The sequence below is a fragment of the Olea europaea genome, chromosome 2, assembly GCF_002742605.1.
Source record: "Olea europaea var. sylvestris chromosome 2, O_europaea_v1, whole genome shotgun sequence".
Classification (NCBI taxonomy): Eukaryota; Viridiplantae; Streptophyta; class Magnoliopsida; order Lamiales; family Oleaceae; genus Olea; species Olea europaea.
In genome coordinates this window covers 15313638-15332891 of record NC_036238.1, presented here as the reverse complement: position 1 = coordinate 15332891, position 19254 = coordinate 15313638, and the positions used below count along the sequence as shown (strand labels likewise).

Below are 19254 nucleotides of genomic sequence, written 5' to 3'. Positions count from 1 at the left end.
TATATTTTAATAACTAATATATATTATCCTAAAAGGATAATTGGTGCATAACCAAGTTAAATAGATTAAGAAATAAATGTTTACATTAAACAAAAATTTTGCCCCTTGCGAACTCAAATTCTCATCATCAAAAGGTTTAAATCACTTTGCAAATGTAATAGATTGCATTTTACAAGCATAAAGAGTTTAAATTGCAACATTATATGCACAAGGAGTTCTCCTTGGATAAAGAGTGCAAGTTTAATTTGTTAACATATATAAAACCATTGCATTAAAGAAGCAAAATCTTATCAACTCGTGATTTAAAGTTAGAGACGTTGAAAGTGTTGTATATGTATAGATATTTATAACATACATTCTTTCACACATGCACCATTTTTGAAAAGTGCTTATAACTCACAAAGTAACGTAAAGGGAAAAATACAAAAAGACGACATATGTAGCGTTTAAAAGTTATTTCTCTCAAAGGTACATAGATGCTATATGTTGTTCATGTTACACAAAGGGCGTAATAATTTAAGATGAGTGAAGTATAAAACAAGAAACTACGTCCTATATTTCAACATGAGAAATCAAAAGAATTCAAATGTATGAATGCTGCCTCCAAAAGCATCTGATCCCAGATTCACATTCAGTTTCTCAACCTGAAACAAGTGATCTTTTCTAAGCTAGATTTTGGACGCCATAGCATAAGAACAGGACCAGTTCAAAGGCACTGCAATTTTGATCCTTCAGACCCGACCCAAATTTAAAGTTGCATAAACAGGTTACATTCTCCATCACAGCACCTAAACATCAGATGATTCGATCAGATAAGCATGACAATTATATCAGATAAAAATGTTAATTATACGAACTTACGCACAAGAAACGTCAATGTCCAGATGGGGAAACAGGGAGTTTGAAGGCATAAAAATCTCATAGGCATGGTTTATATCGTTTGAGATGCTCGTCATGCAGGACATCCTTAAGGTGAAAAACATTACACAAAAAATAAGGGCGCGGTTGGTTTCCATTTTCATTTTCAAAACGATTTTTAGTTTTTCCCGAAAACGGCCCGTTCTCCGCGTTTTGAGCGTTTTCGACATTTATAACTGAAAACGCTAAAAACGAAAAAAAATCGTTTTGCGTTTTCAATTATAAATTTTAACTCGTTTTTTAAAACGACGGACCAAACGCTTTTTCCGCGTTTTCGAAAACGAAAAATGGGCCGAAAACGGCAAACCAACTACGACCTAAGTTTTTATAATTTCAAACTCACGTATTAAAAGAATATATTTAAATTTAAATAATGGTGGTCTGAGATCAATCATTAATCAATTTCCCGATAAGGAATTTAATTTCTTCCTACCAACATTCTAAAATCATGATAGATAAGCCAATCCTTTTCCCTCTTTTATTTGTAAATCAGTAATCTAGCATCCTGGATTTGTATCCTTAAGGGTCACAAATAGCAATTTTCTTAGTCCCAACCTTGAAAGTTGAATATCTATTGCCAAAAGCACATGAAATTATGAGAAATACAGTCAACTAATTTCTACAGACCAAATATACTAAGGACCGGTTTGGCATAGCTTTTACTTTTGCTTCTTGTAAAAGAACTTTTGAAGGAAGCTACCATAATTTTTGTTTGAAAACTAACATTTAAAAGCACTTCCTATTCCAGAGGTGCTCTTAGACCATAATGCACCAGCTTTCTCTGAAAGCTCTTAACTATCAAAAACACTTCAACAAAATTAGCCAAATGGATCCAAAAGCAACTTTTGGGTCTCAAAGGCTCCTTTGGCTTTTCAAAAGTCATGTCAAATGGACCCTAAAGCATCTTGCCTTTTATTTCTTAGCAAAGACAATCTTATGGAACTAGATTAAGCATTGGACAAGCATGCTAAGAAATCAAATGCAATCATATAAGCCACTATTCTCTGTCACATCAAAGCATGAAAATCCACCTTCTCACTTAGTCACCAGGATGCTGATATGTATGGTTACGGGCACAAAGAATAGATAGTATGACTGTGTGTGAGACAGACAGCCGAGCCAAAAGGCCAAAATAATACCTCTGGGACTGGAATCAATCCATTTAGACCCCTTGCATTGGCTTTCTGTGAGGCTTTGGGGCTGAATCAAAACAAATACAGTCATCACTTCACATGCCAGCAATTAAATTAATAGAATGAAGATATAAAAAATTAGAATTGACAGTATACAAGCATGTGATGTATGGAGTTGATATCCTAGAAAAACATAAAGTTGCAGAAGTGCACAAGTCTAGCCTAACACCGGATAACAGATACAGCATGTGAATGGATCCAAATCCTCTATAATATTTCTATACAACAAAAGAAGATTTTAGTTTGAACATACATCCTCAGTTATAAGGACAAAATACTTTGGATGAGACCGGAATTTTACGATCTGTAACTTTATTGGACCGGAAGGATGACAACTTCTAAGATTGGCATCAAATTATAAAAAATTCACCAACTTTATTGATGATGTTAGGCATTTAATAAGGTTTTAGGTTATTTAAACGTGTTCATTAAATATTAAGAAGCCAGATCAAGCAGGATGTATACATTTCAGATGGCATGTGTTATTGATAGGTTAAACAAGATGGGAATGCTTGTGATCCTAATCCAATAAGAACATTAAGGTTCTAGATTGTTCACCAAAGAAATGCCTTTGCAATTGATTAATAAATAAACTCCTGAAGTGATTCTAGGGAGATCATACATTGAATTTTCCTTTTTGTGTTACAACCTTCCCATTTTAAGCAAAAATCTGTAAATGTAAAAATGTTAAATTGCAGGGACAACAACTAGAACTAATATACATACCATTGGGATTTCCTTGTTCATAGAAGCTTCTTAAAAGATTGACTGCTTCTGATGCCATTACTCCTCCAGTACACTTGAAACCCTTTTTCGAAACTCCACTGTCAAAAAGTTGAAAATTACAAGAAAGAAACTAATTAGAACATATATTCCAACCATTAATCGAAACCAAAATTTAGAGGGGTAATTATCAAAAAACCGGAAAATAAAGACTCTTTTGTTGTGACCCTTCATTATTACTCTAACTAGATCCCAGGATAAGCCAAACATTTGAATTTTAATAGCCAGTTATGTCCTGTGCTCTTAGTGATTATGCAATATTATGAAAAAATAACAAATGCAGTTGCAACATTTATGGAGAGACCGGTAGTTTAGCACCATAAATTGCATACCAACTTAGAGTCTTAGAAATTAGCAAGAACACCATCCCTGGATGAAGTATCTCATAAGGAAGTGCGAGAAATTTAAACTAAATAAAGTATATCGCTTTTCTTTATGGAGAGAGAGTAATGCAGAAGCAAAAATTGCATAGGAACTCAAACGTTAGAGAGAGCCTCCAGCCCAATTAACCAATTTTTATTGGATCCAGTTATCCAATCTTTACTTCCATACATAATTGAAAGACCCGCATATGAAAATAGAAGACCGATTAATGTTAAGAATTGATATACGTAATTTTTCTGAACCACCCGATCCAAAAGCTTAATCTAATGGAGCAGAAGTAAATTTATTTTATTTAAACTCTTCAACACAATCCCTTACATGCATGCTCCTTTTTCATCAAATGATGTATAAGTGTTCAATTTTTATAAACAGGAGGCGGGGACACTCAACCCAGAACTTCATTTATTGTATAATACAACCTCGAAGTAGAGCGATTATTAAACTTGTAGCAAAAAGACGAGTTTCCCACGACCAAAAATCAGAACCTACTGAAGAGGTTGCTTCATATTTTCTATAACAGACACGAATAAGAAGGTGCACTAGACCTTAAAGCAAATTCGACCACATTATAAGCCCTGGTTGCATCTGTTCCCACCCACATGCTAAGCTTAAACTATTTGTTTTCCAAGTTTTTGGCCACATACCATGTGTACCACTATAATACTATTCAATCATGACTTAAAGACTAAAAGAGGAAAGGGGAATACATTGAGCTCTCCTATAACCACAATGATTTCAGACTGCATAGTATACGAAAGAGACAGTAAAGCTTATCAACAAGTATTGCCCATAAAATACCAGGAATCACAAGTATTATATAATCCAACACGTATGTCCAAAAATATACTATGACAAATAGCTTTTACAGGTTAATGCTTTTCTAGAAATGAAAAGAGGTTAGAATCAAACCTATTGAGATTTTCAGAGCTATTCGTATGCAAGGACAAAATTGACCCACACCCTCCAAATTTATCATTTGCACAGCCGTAATATACTTCTTTTATGCCTATATGAAGATCATGACGTTGCCCAAAGTTAAAATAACTATTAAATGTAACATTTATTATGCAAATAAACTTCTTTGAGCATACCAATTATAGATAAAGCTGCTGCACACATTATACATGGTTCACATGTAACATAAAGAGTGCATCTTGAGAATTTCGAAGCAACTTCTTCCTTTGAAAGTTCATCTTTCTGCCACTGCTCAAGTAGCATATCAATTGCTTCCATCTCTGCATGTCTGGTAGCCTGAACTTATAAAATATAAGTAAATCAAACCCCAGATCTTTCGCGTGTAGAAGGAAAATGTGAACGCCAGAATGTTTGATAACCAGAAACGGACAAAGAAGAAAGAGAGAAAAAGTTCAAATAAACATAAGGAAAATGCAACAAATAGAATGAGCAAGTAGAAACTAAGTTACTATCAGGAATTGATCCAAAAAGTTAAAAATGCTTTTTCAACATTGTAATAGTAGAACCGAGAAAAGCACATCAAGAAATGTTTTGCCAATATTTTATTCAAACACATCAAATTCTCAAATCAAACAGTGATTCCCTTAAATCAGTAGTGCAGGGAAGAGTGACTAGCATAGCATAAAAAAGGGGGAGCACAGGCATCCCCAGCTCCACAACCACGTTATTTACATAGGTAGCATATTCTGAAAAGAAATGCAATAGGGTTCTATTTTCCATCTCAAAATAGTGATGTATTAAAAATAAAAAAATAAAATTACACACACGCAAGGAAGCAAACCTCATCAGTCATGAAAATGGGTCTAATGCAAATGTAGGAAAACACCCCCAAGTATCAAATCTTGGCACCTAAAAACAGTTTTTAATGCTTATCTCCAATTGTACAAAATTCAATAAATACCATCATGACAAAAAGTAGTTTCAATCTATTTCAGCCCCCGTTTGGTTTTGATTTTTCACTCCTAGAAAATTAATTTTTTGACCGTTACTTCCATAAGCCAGCCGTCATTTTTGCCTTCTTCACTCATAGGTGGGACCCAACGGTCAAAAAATTGATTCTCAAAATCACTACCAAACAGGCCCTATTTGATCATAAAAATTCTTACCCCAAGATGATAGTTTTGGTGATATCAGATAGTACCGATAACATGGGCAAAGACAGAAACTTGTTATAGGAGGGCCAAAAGACAAGGAAATGAACTCTAATGTAAACTCACAAAGAAACCCATAAAAATCTCAAGAACCGAGAAGTTGGCAAACTTGTGGAGACAAGAGAAAAGCAGATAATGAACGTACATTTCTTGTCTCAGTGGTTCGATTTCTCCCTGAAGCAATGACTGCATGATCCTCGACAATAACACAACTGACCAAATGAACATGGAAAGTGAATGAGAACACAGGTCTAAACGTTCATCTATCAATCTTGTTTAAAAATTGAAATCCAGGTCTCATCAATCAATTCTAACTGCAGAGGGCTGATTGGAGATCCTAAAAGATTTTATACCTTATAGATTTAAATTTAAAGCATGTAATTGCACCTTAAAATAGGCACTAATTTATCCACATGCATGATGCATCAATGAACATGTCATACTGTAAAAGATATTAACGACATTCACTCGCAAAATAAAAAATGTATGTAATTAAAAACAACAAGGAAAAAGTAGAAAGACAAGCTTACCCAACAGGTACTTCAAGGCTGTCCAAGGCAAGCTTTGCCTGGCAGAAAATAAGTAGGCATTAGAAAATAACAGAATTTCAGACATAACTAAATAATTATTGCATCTTACAAAAATGATACAAAATTACATCAGCAATGACCGTTAGAATTACGACACTTGAAGAATGTGCAACCTCAGAGCTAAGAATTTGCAACCTATATTACATCATATATTGAGATTCCCTTTTGCAATTTTGCTTTCATATTAACCAACTCCATTTCCAATGCCTAGTATCACGGATCCTCATTTTTAGTTTGCAGTATAGTCAAAACCTCAGATTATCATTGATAAGAACTTCAGATATACATCTACTATAAACAAATAGAACAGAAACTTGGAAAAAGTTCAAAGTTGTAAACTAAAAGTTTTGAATTTTATGAAAATTGGGTAAGAGAAGAAACCCACAAACTTGGTGCCAAACATCAATATGCCAAAGCAAGAATAAGATGAATAAGTTAGGTCTAACACCTGCTCTATAGCAAGGTTCATAAACAATGTAGTATCTTCCTCTGTCTCTACCATCTGCATAAAACAAGGACAAAAGAAATAACAAACATCAAAAATCATATTTGTCATACTTTTTCTTGTTTACAGAATTGAATTCTCACAAGCATTTTCAAGAACATATCAAAAGCTCCAAACTTTGTATTACACAGCAACAAGTTCTTGACCCAATTCTCCTGCCTACGGAACTTATATGATATGCACTCATGACAAAATTACGTATATGCAAGACGTTACGGACCCACATAAGAAATAGAAAGTCAAATATGATGGTTTGATATGATAGATAACGATCATATTTTTCATTTTTGTGGCCAAAGAATGGGAATCAAACCGAGGCTATACAAAAGATTTATATTATAAAATAACAAAACCAACATATTTCAAACAATTAGTTGAATACTATTTGCCTTACTGTTTTAGAGGCAAAAACATTAATTAAGACAATCTAGCAGCTCAACCATTTCTTTCTCTATTGATAATATAGCCAATCTATTCAATCTTTCTTCTGACATTGTTGATCGGAGGTAAATCTTGATCAACTTCAATTTCGAAAAACTTCTTTCTGCAGATGCAACTATAATCGGTGTGGTTAAAAAAAATTTGTAAGCAATATAAGTATTTGGGAAACAAACATTCCACGTCTTCAAATATTGTAGCAGTTCAATTACTCGTGTTGCTTCACTTTGTATATAACACCTCAAGACTTGTAACTTCGAATATAAATCATCTCCACTGATATCCAAACACCCACTATATTCTAGATATTTCTCAAGATTCATACAAGAGTTCAACAAATTTAAATAAGTTGCACCCCTTTACCTCTTCAAATTAAACAAAAATTCAAATGTGACATCATATTGTTTGAATTGTTCAAATCAAATCCTTAGAGAAGATAGAGCTCGATCAATTATAAAAATTAAATATTCAACTCTAAAAGATTCTTCTACTGATTGCTTTATCTCATCACTCCCACTTTCATCAAATTGCTTTTTTCTTCGAATTATGCATTTTTCTATAAATACAACTTCAATTTCCATTTCACTTGCCTTTTTTGTCGCTTCATCCATGGTAATAGTAAATCCAATTTCTCTATAATCTTTAAAAAATGAAACAAGTCCTTGCAAGAGGTCGATAGCATGATCAATATCCATGATTTCGATTTTAAGAAATCTACTCACAATATTGACAATGTACAACAACCAGTACCAAATTACAATGCCAAGCAAGAACTCAAATTCTCAAGTTCATATGTTGTTTACAACTTGGTTTCACTATTTACTTTAGAATCTTCGTTACTTTCTGCCAAATCAAGTAAAACATCCTATTTGTGAAGTTTGCTCCATTATAGGTCTCACACTCTCAACATGACTTTCCCAACATGTTTGACACAATGGCTTTACTGTCAAACCTTGTACATTATCTTTGAAAATCTTTCATCGCTTGGTAGAAGAAGAGAACAATAGGTACATGCGTTGTATCACTCCAAAGAAGGATGCAGCTTTAGAACAACAATTCACCATGTCACATAATGCTATATTCAGATTAAGAGCGCCACATTAAGTATAGAGAGCTTGGGGATTCATTTCAAGTACTCTTCTGTGCACACTTTTTTGCTTCTCGCTCATGTTAGAACCGTTATCATGCCCTTACCCTCTTATATCATCAATATCAAGATCAAGTTTGATCAAAACCTTTTGAATCTCAGTTGCAAGTCCAAGTCCTGTTGTGTCATCTACCTCAGAAAATTCAAGCCAATATTCTTCAACTATAGGTAAGTTTGCTGAATCATCTACACATTGTCCTCTTAAGACATTTGCTCCTTATGACTTACATCTGGAGTACAATCAAGTATAATTGTGAAATATTTTGCATGTTTAAATTTCTTGACAATTGAACTTCTCACCTCATTGGCCAACAACTGTATCAAACCATTTTGAATTTTTATTTTTTTTGTCAAGATACGTATATTGAATCTCTCGTGCTTTAGCCTACCAAATATGCTCTTGCATTACTAGATCAAACTCACTAACCATTTCCACCATTTGTAAAAACAAGTCATTGTTCTGAACATGTAGAAACGAGATGTCATCAACTCTTTCAGACCCATTTTCAACTAAATAATCCCTCATTCTTTGATCAACGATTTTTCAATTCTCAAGATCATCCAAATTTAGAGAAAAGCAACCCTCTTCTTCCTTATCGTCTACTTCATTAACACAAGCAAGTTTCATCACTTCTTCTTCCTTATCATCTACTTCATTAACATAAGCAGGTTGACTCATTTCTTCTTCCCTATTATCTACTTTATTAACACGGACAAATTGAATCTCTACTTCGTCCTCATTCAACTCAGTCACATTGTTGATTTTAAAGTAATTGTCAATATTCCCTACTTGATTTTGAGTTAATGCAATTTCATTTCGTTTCATTTTTCTCTTTTGAGCACCAGAATCATATTTAGAAGACATGGTGTATGAGTCAATAGCTAATGTCCAATGATTAACCTAAAAGGCAATTATAAAATATATCAATCCTCTCACCATTAAAGTTTTTAATATAGTTACCACATGCGCCTGTGCAACTGATCATGCAATAACCAATCATATAAGCCGACGAGACTTCAAACATTTCCAATATATTCAATAACAAGTTAGGGCAAGCCATTACTTGCTGAGAAGTAGAATTTTGATGAAAATTATGGAATCATACCCTTGAGAATTTCATCGTCACAACTCACAAGCCAGAAATAAAAATTTAAAATCAAACACCAATACAAATATACAATTCTATTGCATTAATCTATTCATCATTAATTCAGAATCCTATTGTAAATTGTAATTTCATCAAAAATTCTACAAAATCAGAAATCAAAAATCCTATTTAACTATTTTCAATAATCGGAAAGTAGAAACCAAACCATAGATAAGATCATATTCATAGGAACCCAAAGTAAAAAAAGAAAGACAATTAAAAAACGGAAAAATGTGGTTATGGGAAGTCTTGCTATCAGAGTTTCGTAAAAGGTCTATTGGAAATTCTTTCCATATACACGGTTCCATAGGTTAAATCCATTAAATGCAAGATAAACAACTCATAATTGCTTATTTAAAATTTTAAATTATCATCAAAAATCGTGGTATGCACACATTGAACCGACCAGAATCACGCTTCTCCTTACATGACAACTCAATTAGACAGACAACGAAACAATTCTCAATGGCGGAAAGAGTTGTTTACATATGAAGATTCTTTAACAAATAATCCAAAATCAACTATTTATAGGGAAGAAATCTTTTAGACTTATTTCTATTCAATAACTTCCTAAAATTTTTCTCTTTCACGAATTGTTTCATGTACCATTACCAATTACGATTCTAATTGCAGAAACTACAGCTACTATTTCTATAATAAATATAAAAAGTAAGAGATAAGGCAGAGAGCCAGAGACGGAGAGACCTAAACTGAAGTGGTGTTGTGTGGAAACGGAAGAAGAAAGTACTTCTTAGGCGCGGCCATCCTCCATAGTTCCACTTCCACACTTCCACTTTCCCATTCACTCTTGGAGCTTGGAGCTTGGAGCTGGAGCTGGCGACTGGCCACTCGAGTGAGCAGTTAGGGTTGAAAAAAGGGTCTAAGGAAAGAGTGAAGGGAACGGAAGAAGATGAGAAGAAGCCGTCTGAGGAAATGAGGCCGTCGCTTGGTCGCCGACTTGCCGTCCGGTTGGAGTTGGAGCCGATTGGAGACCAGAGGCGGGGAGAGCAGTCGCAGGAAAAACCGGACGGGAAAAACTAATGAAAAATAGGTTCTTCGTTTTCCTTTTACTTCATTTAATTGAAAATAATAATAATAAAACAAACCAAACTGGGCCATGATGAAGCCCCCTCCAATTTCGGGCCTAAGGCGCAGGCCTCACTGGCATCGCCAGAGGACTGGTTCTGCCCGAATCTGTTAAGTTCACATTTTCGATGTGTTTATTTATGTTTGTATTTGTAGGTATTTGTGTTTTTTTGTCAGTGGATTTTGGTAAATGCGCTTAATTGATTGCCAGTTGTTTGATAATATTCCTCTTAGAAAAGGTAACTGCTTTTCCTGTAATATAAAAGTAGGTGTGTGTGTAATTTCTTGATTTTGTCCTGCAGCATGTGATGATATTGTTAAATGGAGGGGTGCCCATTGCATTTGCTGGGACTGAAGAGCCATCTGCATATGGGAATTGATCTCTATTGAGGGGCTTGGGCCTGGTGTCAATGGCAAGCTCAGCTCAACCATTGCAGAGATTCTTGAAACCAAACTATCTATTGACAGCTCTCGGTTTTATATCAAATTTTATGATGTTCAGGTAACTACTTGACATCTTGTCTCATATGATAAATAGCTTGAGTGTTTGTCAAAGTATTGGAGGGACCGAGAAGTGACCAAAAATTGTGCAGCTTTCTTCTCGACACAAATGTGGTTTTGGAGCTAAAACTACATAGGATTGTCTTTGATCCTCTGTTAGCTCCAGTCTCCAGATAAAATTGCAGGGACATGATAGAAGTCAGATTTATTTCATATAAGCCTAGCCAATGTTCTTACTAGAAAACTTAAATGTTATGATTGGTTTTGGAGTTATTTGATGAAGTTTTTAATAAAAGTTTTAGCAGATTTTGATAAAAATCGACGAAATATGTGGTTGAAAAATTTATCAAAGTTGCGAATTCATTAACGATGAGGTCAAAATTGAGGTTTGAATCAATATTACAAATAATTTCATCGTTTCAAAGTTGAAAGAGTCAAGTAGAAAAAGTCAAGTTGCTTACACTTTTTTATGATTTTTTTGTGTTCAGCGCTCGTTCTTTGGGTTCAATGGCTCCACATTTTGATTGAAGTAACATAGAAAGTGACAGGAGTCCTAAGTATGCGCTCAAACAGGTTTAGAACTAGTTAACCATTGCTTTTCATCTCTAGCGGTTTAGAACTAGTTAACCATTGATGAGAAACGTATCCATCCCCTTTATCTTGGCAACTACTTCGTTTCTAAGCCTTAGTTTCGCAAATCTATAAATAGTTCATAAATACGAATAATGGTAGATCCAACGAAATGTGTAGTTAATATTTAGTAATTATAAATATGTGAAATGCTAGAGCCTTAAAATGGTTTGTTTCCTCTATGTTCAATACAGCCATGTGACTCGGTTTAATTCAGGGTTCTTTTTTTTTCTTGATGACGGGAAAACTCGCAGTCGCTACCCTTCGAGTGCGCACTGGATAAACCCTCGAACTGACACAATAACCTGCAAAAATTCAAAGTTGTTATTTTTGATGGTTGATTGTTTGATTAATTATTTGGTATCATACTAGTATTCATATATTTTAATGGAACTTAGATCCCTGCTTTGGGCCATAGGCTATTCGAAGAGAACAAGAAAACCTGCAGGATATTAGTCTTATAATTTTGAATGATGTTATACAAATAAAGTGTTAAAAAGAGAGTGGAGAAGATTTGATTTTTTATTTAGAATTTAGCTGAAAAAATTTTGGCTCAATCATATCTCACCGCGTTTTGTATACATAAACCATTATGTACATGTAATACAATCGATTAAATTTTTCTCTTAAATCATGTACACAAAAAGGATAATATTATCGATTTATAACAAACGCTAGCTGCAATTTTAACCTAAAATTTACCCCCAAATTTTGGCAGTCAAAACACTTGCAAGCCAAAAAGGAAACGTTGTCAACTTCCTTACCAATTGGTTAATGATATCTTTTGCCATATTTTTCTTCAATCATGGATTTTAAGAGGGAAAATTCCACATTATTTTTGTTCCATACTTTTATTTTGGCTTGATTTTCACTTTTGAAAGATAGGCCAAAAAATTGACCATCTCTTTGTAATTCTCGATCACGACACGGACAAAATAAAAATAAAAATAAAAATATATTGGTGAGCCTTTGACAAACTTTAACAATCTTAATTCTCAAAAGAGAGATTTAACATATAGTCCCTATTTGTTTCCCATTTTAAGTAATAATGCATTTTGAAATAGTTAACTGATGAAAAATGTGAGGTTAAGAAATAAGAAAAAAATAGTTATATATGTAATATTATTTTATTAAAGAATGTGTGATTGAAAAGAAAAATGTATTTTGGAAAAAAAAAAAGGGCATCAAACAAGGGCATAAAATATTTCATGACCTTATCTGACTTGGTTATACATAATTGATCGCGTTGGTCTTCATTTCAACGCCTTTTGTAGTCCAAATTGAATCACAATCATGTTACATGTACATTATGATTGACAACGAGTTTGACACCCTTTCGTGCAGCAACAATTTACACCATTGATTTTAAACACATCCATCGTATCTTGTTCAAATTCTTTCCGCTTAGGGGGACGTCATCATTGATGTCAATCAAAGATTTACATCTAGCTTAATTCATTGAATCAATACATCCATGACTTGTACCAACAAGTCAAAATTCATTTTTCCATTTTCCACGTCACTTCTACTTTTCAACACTTCGAACGACCTAGATCTGATGCCATTTTTGAAAATTAAGGCCAATTCCCCTAAATTTATCTTCGTAGGAAAAATAATTGCTCAAGCTTTCATACTCATTGTTTTTTGCTGGATAAATTAACCACAAAGAGAACAAGTAAACCCACCCGATGCTAACACGTGCAAACCAAAAAGAATACGTTGCCAATTGCCTCACCAAATGATTAATGATATCTTTGGGCATATTTTTCTTCAATCACAAGATTTTACCAAAGAAAATTCCACCTTATTTTTCTCTATCCATACTATTGTGTTGATTTTCGCATGTTTTGAGTAAGCCACCATGGTACTGTTCACAAGCCATTTTTGGTCGATTGAGAAGCCAAATTTGTGGTCGGCTAAACTGTTGATGTTTTTGGGTGGGGAGTCGTCTTTTGGTTTCTAGAATTCATTTCCTACCTTGTTTTCCTCTTCCCTCTTTGTAGGTATGAAAATCTTTTCTTCTTTCATTTTCATGACAGCCATCCTGTCTTGCCTTGCAATTTATTTTCTACCTTGTTTTTCTCTCCCCTCTTTGTAGATCTGAGAATCCAATTGAATTTGTTCGTTTACAAGTACGATCCTTCATATTCATTATTATTAACGCCTGTGGAGCATTTCCGAGTTTAGTGAAGGCTAATTAAAGCTCGATACAGATGCAATCGTAAAAGCATTTATTTTTGTTACCCTTTTAAAGGATTGGATTCTTGCCCAGGGTTTTGTCTTAAAATTAATTTGTATGAGGTTTTTTTCTTGTACGCTACTTCAGTTCAGGGAAGTGATTGATTATTTAAATGTCCTTTTTCTGAATGTGAAGATTTCTTTGTAATTTTTGCTTATGTTTTGAGAACATATTCGAATAAAGCTATTATTTTTTCTTTGCATATTTGGAATTTTTTATATTTATTTCTCATTGCTTCTTTGGGTTTGCATTTATTTTATGATTGAAAGCAAAGTTTCTCATTGCTTGTTTGGGTTTGCATTTGTTTTATGACTGGAAAGCAACACATGCAACTAATTAAAGTGTAGAACCGGGAAAATGAGTGGAAAATTTGGCTGAATTATTTTTATTAGAGATTATTGTTGCTAAACTTTGAAATATTGCTCATACTATTTTTATTTTTTCTTATTTGTGTGGAAGTGTACCTTTTTTGAGTGGCTGCGTCTAGGAGATTCACGTGCCTTCTTAAGTTCACTTGTTGGGCTCTTAAAAAAGTTTCGTGGGAACGATACTTTGCATGAGCCATGATAGCTTGATGGTTGCAGATCTTGATGTAGTTATTCAAAGAGCTAAAAGATCATGAGCTTAGCCTATGTGATTGTATATCATAGTTGTGGCACATGTACATGTTGTAAATCGAGAACATCTCTTGTTAGATATGGCCATTAACAAAAAGGAATTAAGGTTCTGTGTTTTTAATTAGGATATATTACATTAGGTTTTTGGTTCATCCCTTGTGTTCATGTCTTCCAAATGTTTAGATTGATGTATAATGGCCTTTCAAGCAATGTTTTCAATATGGATGAAAAATCAATAAAGGGATATGAGTATTACATTACGTTTTTTATGCATCCCTTGTGTTAATATCTTCCAAATTTTTGGATTGATGTATAATGGCCTATCGGGCAATGTTGTCAATATGGATGGAAAATCATTAAAGGGATATGAGGTCAACTCACCAAGTTAACTTTCACTTTTTGAAGGCTTTACCCTTTTGACCTTTCAAAAACTAATGCCAACGTTCAGGGATGAAATTGATAAATTGAAATTCAAGGATTAAAAGTGGTACTTTCAGGGACTATCGGTGTATAAAACACTAATAAGATGGTAGTGTGTTCATCCTTATGGCCTTCAGTAACTCTAGAATTTTCAGGTGACTTCTATTAACATAATTTTTTGTGGTAGGGAAAATAGCTGTATTTGGTAAGGATGTCTTTTCTCTCAAGTTATCGTGAAAGTTAACTTCAAGAGTGTTGTACAATCACAATAGCATATATGCAACTTATTGGTTATTGCTTGATTTATGTGGTAACCAGTTGAGATCAGGCTACAGCCTTCTTTCCTTAAAAAAGGAAATGGAACATAATCATTTTCTTCCCTTTTCTATGTTCTGGAACTTCTTTGTTTTATACTTTTCTCATCTTTCTTTCTCACTTCATTTCTTGTTTTCGCATGTTGTATATTGTTAATATATCCTGTTGATGTGGTTTATCTATTCTCCAGCCACTAATAAAGCATTTTTATAGATTGTAATGCGATTTATCAGTTTTAGTCTAAATAATGAATCACTTAAGCAAATCATATATAGGACATCAAACTTGAATTTAATCATTGGATTGGGGTATCATAATTAAAGTTGAATTTTGCTACTTAACCATATGAAAATTTTCATTTCCAACTTATGCTTTCATTTATTAGTGTGGTCATTTCTTTCCAATTTAATTGGTTCAACATTGACACCTTTTAGTACCTAAAATTAAAAAGGCCCTTGCATCTTTATTAGAAGCCATTAGTTAGAGTGATTATGTAGATAAATCTGTTAGGAATCTACTTAAGATGCGCAGCGAAAAATTAAAATAGATTTCGATTCCCATCGGGAATCTCCTTGTATTTAGATAGAAATTGTGAAAAAGATCGTACCTTTTTCTAGATCTGCAAACTCATTTGTTTTTCTTGCGTTCCAACGATCTTGATCTGCTTACCACAGCTGTCCAATTGTCCAGTCTCCAACGGTGATCCACACAAAGAACAAAATTGCAGGATTATGATTTTTTCTTGTGCTAGCAAGAATAATGAATTCTCTACAAAATTATAAATTATAATCAGTTATTTATATAAGCCCAAACTAACCTGGTCCAATTTTTAATTAATCCACTTAATTAAATCCGGTCCCCGAACTAATTAATTCAATTAATTAATTCAGACCTATAAATAACCAACACAATTAATCAATTTATCTAACGATTGTTAAATTAATTAATTGATAAATTGTAATATTCCAATTCTCTTTTGTGTGCGACCCATCAAGTTTCCGATCACGATACCTAATGACGTGAAATATTATTTTGATCTAATCAAAATTGATAAATTAAAACACCCTTTTAATTTATCATCATTTCACATTCGTTGTCCCATATGACATCTAGCAATGTATCAGGGAAATACATGTGACGGGAAATGTCACGTGGTATGACAAAATCAAACTCGTTCGTTTACCGTGAAATTATAATCCTTTCGTCAATTTGATCTGATCAATTACGAATCTCGATTATCGATCATATCTTTCACTTCACTATTAAGTCAATATAAGTCGAAAACTCCTTTTTAACTTATGAGTACACATTGGTCAAGAATTTCGTTATCGACTTAATTGAATGAAATGCATATCATAATCTCTTACTATTTAAGAGCGACGAATCCTCTATTGGTCGAAATACCCAAACGATACCGTATTAGCAGCCCTTAACAGAGCAACATCTAACACCGCCAAAGTATGATTGTCCTCATATAAGGTACTATGACGACCTTAAGTCAAAAGACCAATTCCACTACTGAACGTTAGAGATTAACCACCGACACTCAAATAGTTATCCATGTGGAATCTCTAGGCGGGTCTCCAATGTTTTGTTCTATAACAAAACATCCACGTGTTCATTTAAGTGTCACCATACTTTAGCTTGTGAGATTAACTACTTACTTCATAAGTAAGAAATGCCACACGTGATGGTCTATCCATAATAATGATATCCGTATCTCGTTATTACTTACGACCACAATCGATTTAAGATTCAATCATATGTACTTTATATCTCACAACCACAACTCCTTGTGATTAACAAATTACGAAAATTTGAATCTACGGACTCTATTATTTAATTTAATTGTCTATTAATTAAATAATAGATCTGCCATTAAATTGCATTAATTATATATAGAAAGTATTTATATCCAAGATTGATTGGACCTAGGGAATAACACTTGCAAACTCCGACTTGCACTAGATCCAATCATTTATGTATCCAATATCATAAGAGTCTACATGATTATCATGTTTATGCTACGACAACTCTTTGTCTGTGGATCTGCAATATTGTCAAATATAGAAATTTGCTCTTCTCTTTAGTCATTTCTATGTATTATCTCTCTGATGAGATTGTACCGCCTTAATACATGTTTGGATCATTGATGAGACCTTAGTTCCTTCGCTTTCGTGATGACTCTATTGCCATCACAATACAATGGTATGTGATCAACAATATTAGGAACTACTCCAAGTTCATTAATGAATATCTTAATCCACATCACAACTCTTTACTGCTTCTGAAGCAATCATGTATTAGGTTTTCACTATTGAATCAACGATTGTTTCATGTTTGGAACCCTTCCAACACATCCTTTAAGAGTAAACCAATTTTTCCATATAAAATCTTCTCAAGATTTTATATAGAATGGGACAAGTTAAGTAATCTTCTAGATCTATCTTTATAGATCAAGTTGCTTCCTCATATCGTTCATGAAGAAATCATTTAACAACCATTATTTCAACGATTGAAATATAGGGATGCTGTTTCTTACAATATTAGGAATGCGACAATGCTCTCACTATTTTCTTGTAAACACACAATTCGTCTTCATATTTGATAAAATCAAACATTTTGATTTTTCTATCAAATCGAAAATTTCAGCTCCAAGAGATTTGTTTTAACCCATAGTCACGGTATGCAACAAATGCAATCAAAATTAGAATAAACTTTAGCATGGCTGTAGGCAAAAGGTTTCGTCAAGGTCAATACTTAACCTTTTGCTACTAGTTTTGCTTTGTATGTACGGATATTCCCATCTGTTTCGATCTTTTCCTTATAAACCATTTATAACCTATTATCCCATCAGAAGGGTCGACCAAGGTCCAAACCTTATTCACATACGCCGAGTTTATCCCGAGTTTAATGGTCTCTTTTTGTCTCTTTTAAGTCAACACTTGACTTTATTTTTGTGCAATTAATAAGTTCATCATCCTCGATCAGTAATATCTTATTAGTAATCACGGATTCACACCTTCTTGAAGGTCGAATGATCCTACTAGACTCACATAGATCTGACATGTCCTCAGGAGTCTCTACTCCTTGATTAAGAGTATGTCCCATATCAAATATGGGATAAAACTCGAATTCATCTACTTGGTTAACTATATCTGTGGACTCTTGAACTCTTTCGAGTTCTATTTTGCTCCCATTGTCCTCTTTTGGAGTGAATATTTTTTCTAAGAAGACGATATATTGTGAGATGAAAAGTTTCTTCACGATAATAAAATTTATATTCAAATATCTGCTTTGAATATCTCACAAATATATATTTATCAGATTTAGTATCAAACTTTTCCGATTCAAGGCGCTTCAAATAAGCGTCATGGCCCCAAACTTTCATATAAGATAAATTGGGACTATTGCCTTTCCATAGTTAACCAATTTAGATGTGACATAATTTAATGTGTTGCACACTACAATTAGTGCATGACCCCAAAACGATTTTGGGAGATTTGCATGGCTTGTTATTAATAGCACTATATCTAATAGTTAACGGTTCCTCCTTTCAAATACACTACTATGCTACAGTGTATATGGAGTGGTCCACTGCAAGAGAATCTCATTCTCTCTTAGATAATCCAAATTTAATTTTTAAGATATTCCCATCTCGATCAGATCTTAACGTGAATATATCCTTACCTATTTGTTTCTCTATTTTTAGATTGAATCTTTTGAACCTTTCAAGAACTTCATGTTTGAATTTCATCAAGTATACATGATAATTGATGACATAAGAGAAACCTCATCTGACATTAATTGACATAAGTCTATATACATCACTATGTATTATGCAAATATTTATGCAGACATTTCTCCCTTTCAAATAAAGGGAGATTTGGTCATTGTGCTTAATAGGCATGATATGCACTTGTCAAATGATTCAAAATAAATTGACTCCACATATATATTTCTATGTAATATTGCATTTCATCTATATGACAAAGTCTATCATACCAAATTTAGGTAATAATTAGATTATCGCAATTATGCCTTATAATTTTTATACTCATTACAGAATCCTTAGTATTAAAGAATATAAACGTCTTTTTGTAATTTATCATAATCATTAGAATCTTTATCAAGATAAACAAAAATAATAATTGTCCTTAACATTAAAATAGTTCATGTCCGAATATGAGATTCATTTTAATGTTCCAGTTATG

At 33.4% G+C, this 19254-nt stretch overlaps 1 protein-coding gene, 1 long non-coding RNA gene and 1 pseudogene across 3 annotated transcripts; 2 read left to right on the top strand and 1 right to left on the bottom strand.

The window, feature by feature from the left end:
- Positions 1 to 417: 417 nt before the first annotated feature.
- On the bottom strand, positions 418 to 10341 carry LOC111412093 (tRNA-specific adenosine deaminase 2-like). 2 transcript variants are annotated; one of them, XM_023042866.1, is made up of 9 exons: positions 9981 to 10341; positions 6443 to 6496; positions 5935 to 5972; positions 5550 to 5616; positions 4370 to 4529; positions 4188 to 4284; positions 2838 to 2935; positions 2058 to 2118; positions 418 to 788 (listed from the first exon to the last, which is right to left on the bottom strand). In XM_023042866.1, the coding sequence occupies exons 2-8, from the start codon at positions 6494 to 6496 to the stop codon at positions 2081 to 2083; spliced, it is 552 nt and encodes a 183-aa protein (XP_022898634.1). In that variant the 5' UTR covers positions 9981 to 10341; the 3' UTR covers positions 418 to 788; positions 2058 to 2080. The 2 variants fall into 2 exon arrangements, with proteins under 2 accessions (XP_022898634.1, XP_022898625.1); XM_023042857.1 differs by having other exon boundaries at positions 9938 to 10338.
- An 8-nt stretch (positions 10342 to 10349) lies between these two features.
- On the top strand, positions 10350 to 11370 carry LOC111372994 (annotated as a pseudogene).
- Positions 11371 to 13133: 1763 nt separating this feature from the next.
- LOC111412105 lies at positions 13134 to 13890 on the top strand. The gene is made up of 2 exons (XR_002705964.1): positions 13134 to 13452; positions 13548 to 13890. It is a non-coding gene; the product is annotated as an uncharacterized LOC111412105 (long non-coding RNA).
- The last annotated feature ends 5364 nt before the right edge of the window (positions 13891 to 19254 follow it).

Bases quoted from the DNA above. Each gene is read 5' to 3' on its own strand.
- LOC111412093 (XM_023042866.1), bottom strand. From the start codon at position 6,496: ATGGTAGAGACAGAGGAAGATACTACATTGTTTATGAACCTTGCTATA. The intron at 5,973-6,442 runs GTGTTAGACCTA...ATTTTCTGCCAG, and splicing joins TGAACCTTGCTATAGAGCAG to GCAAAGCTTGCCTTGGACAG. The intron at 5,617-5,934 runs GTAAGCTTGTCT...TCATTTGGTCAG, and splicing joins AGCCTTGAAGTACCTGTTGG to TTGTGTTATTGTCGAGGATC.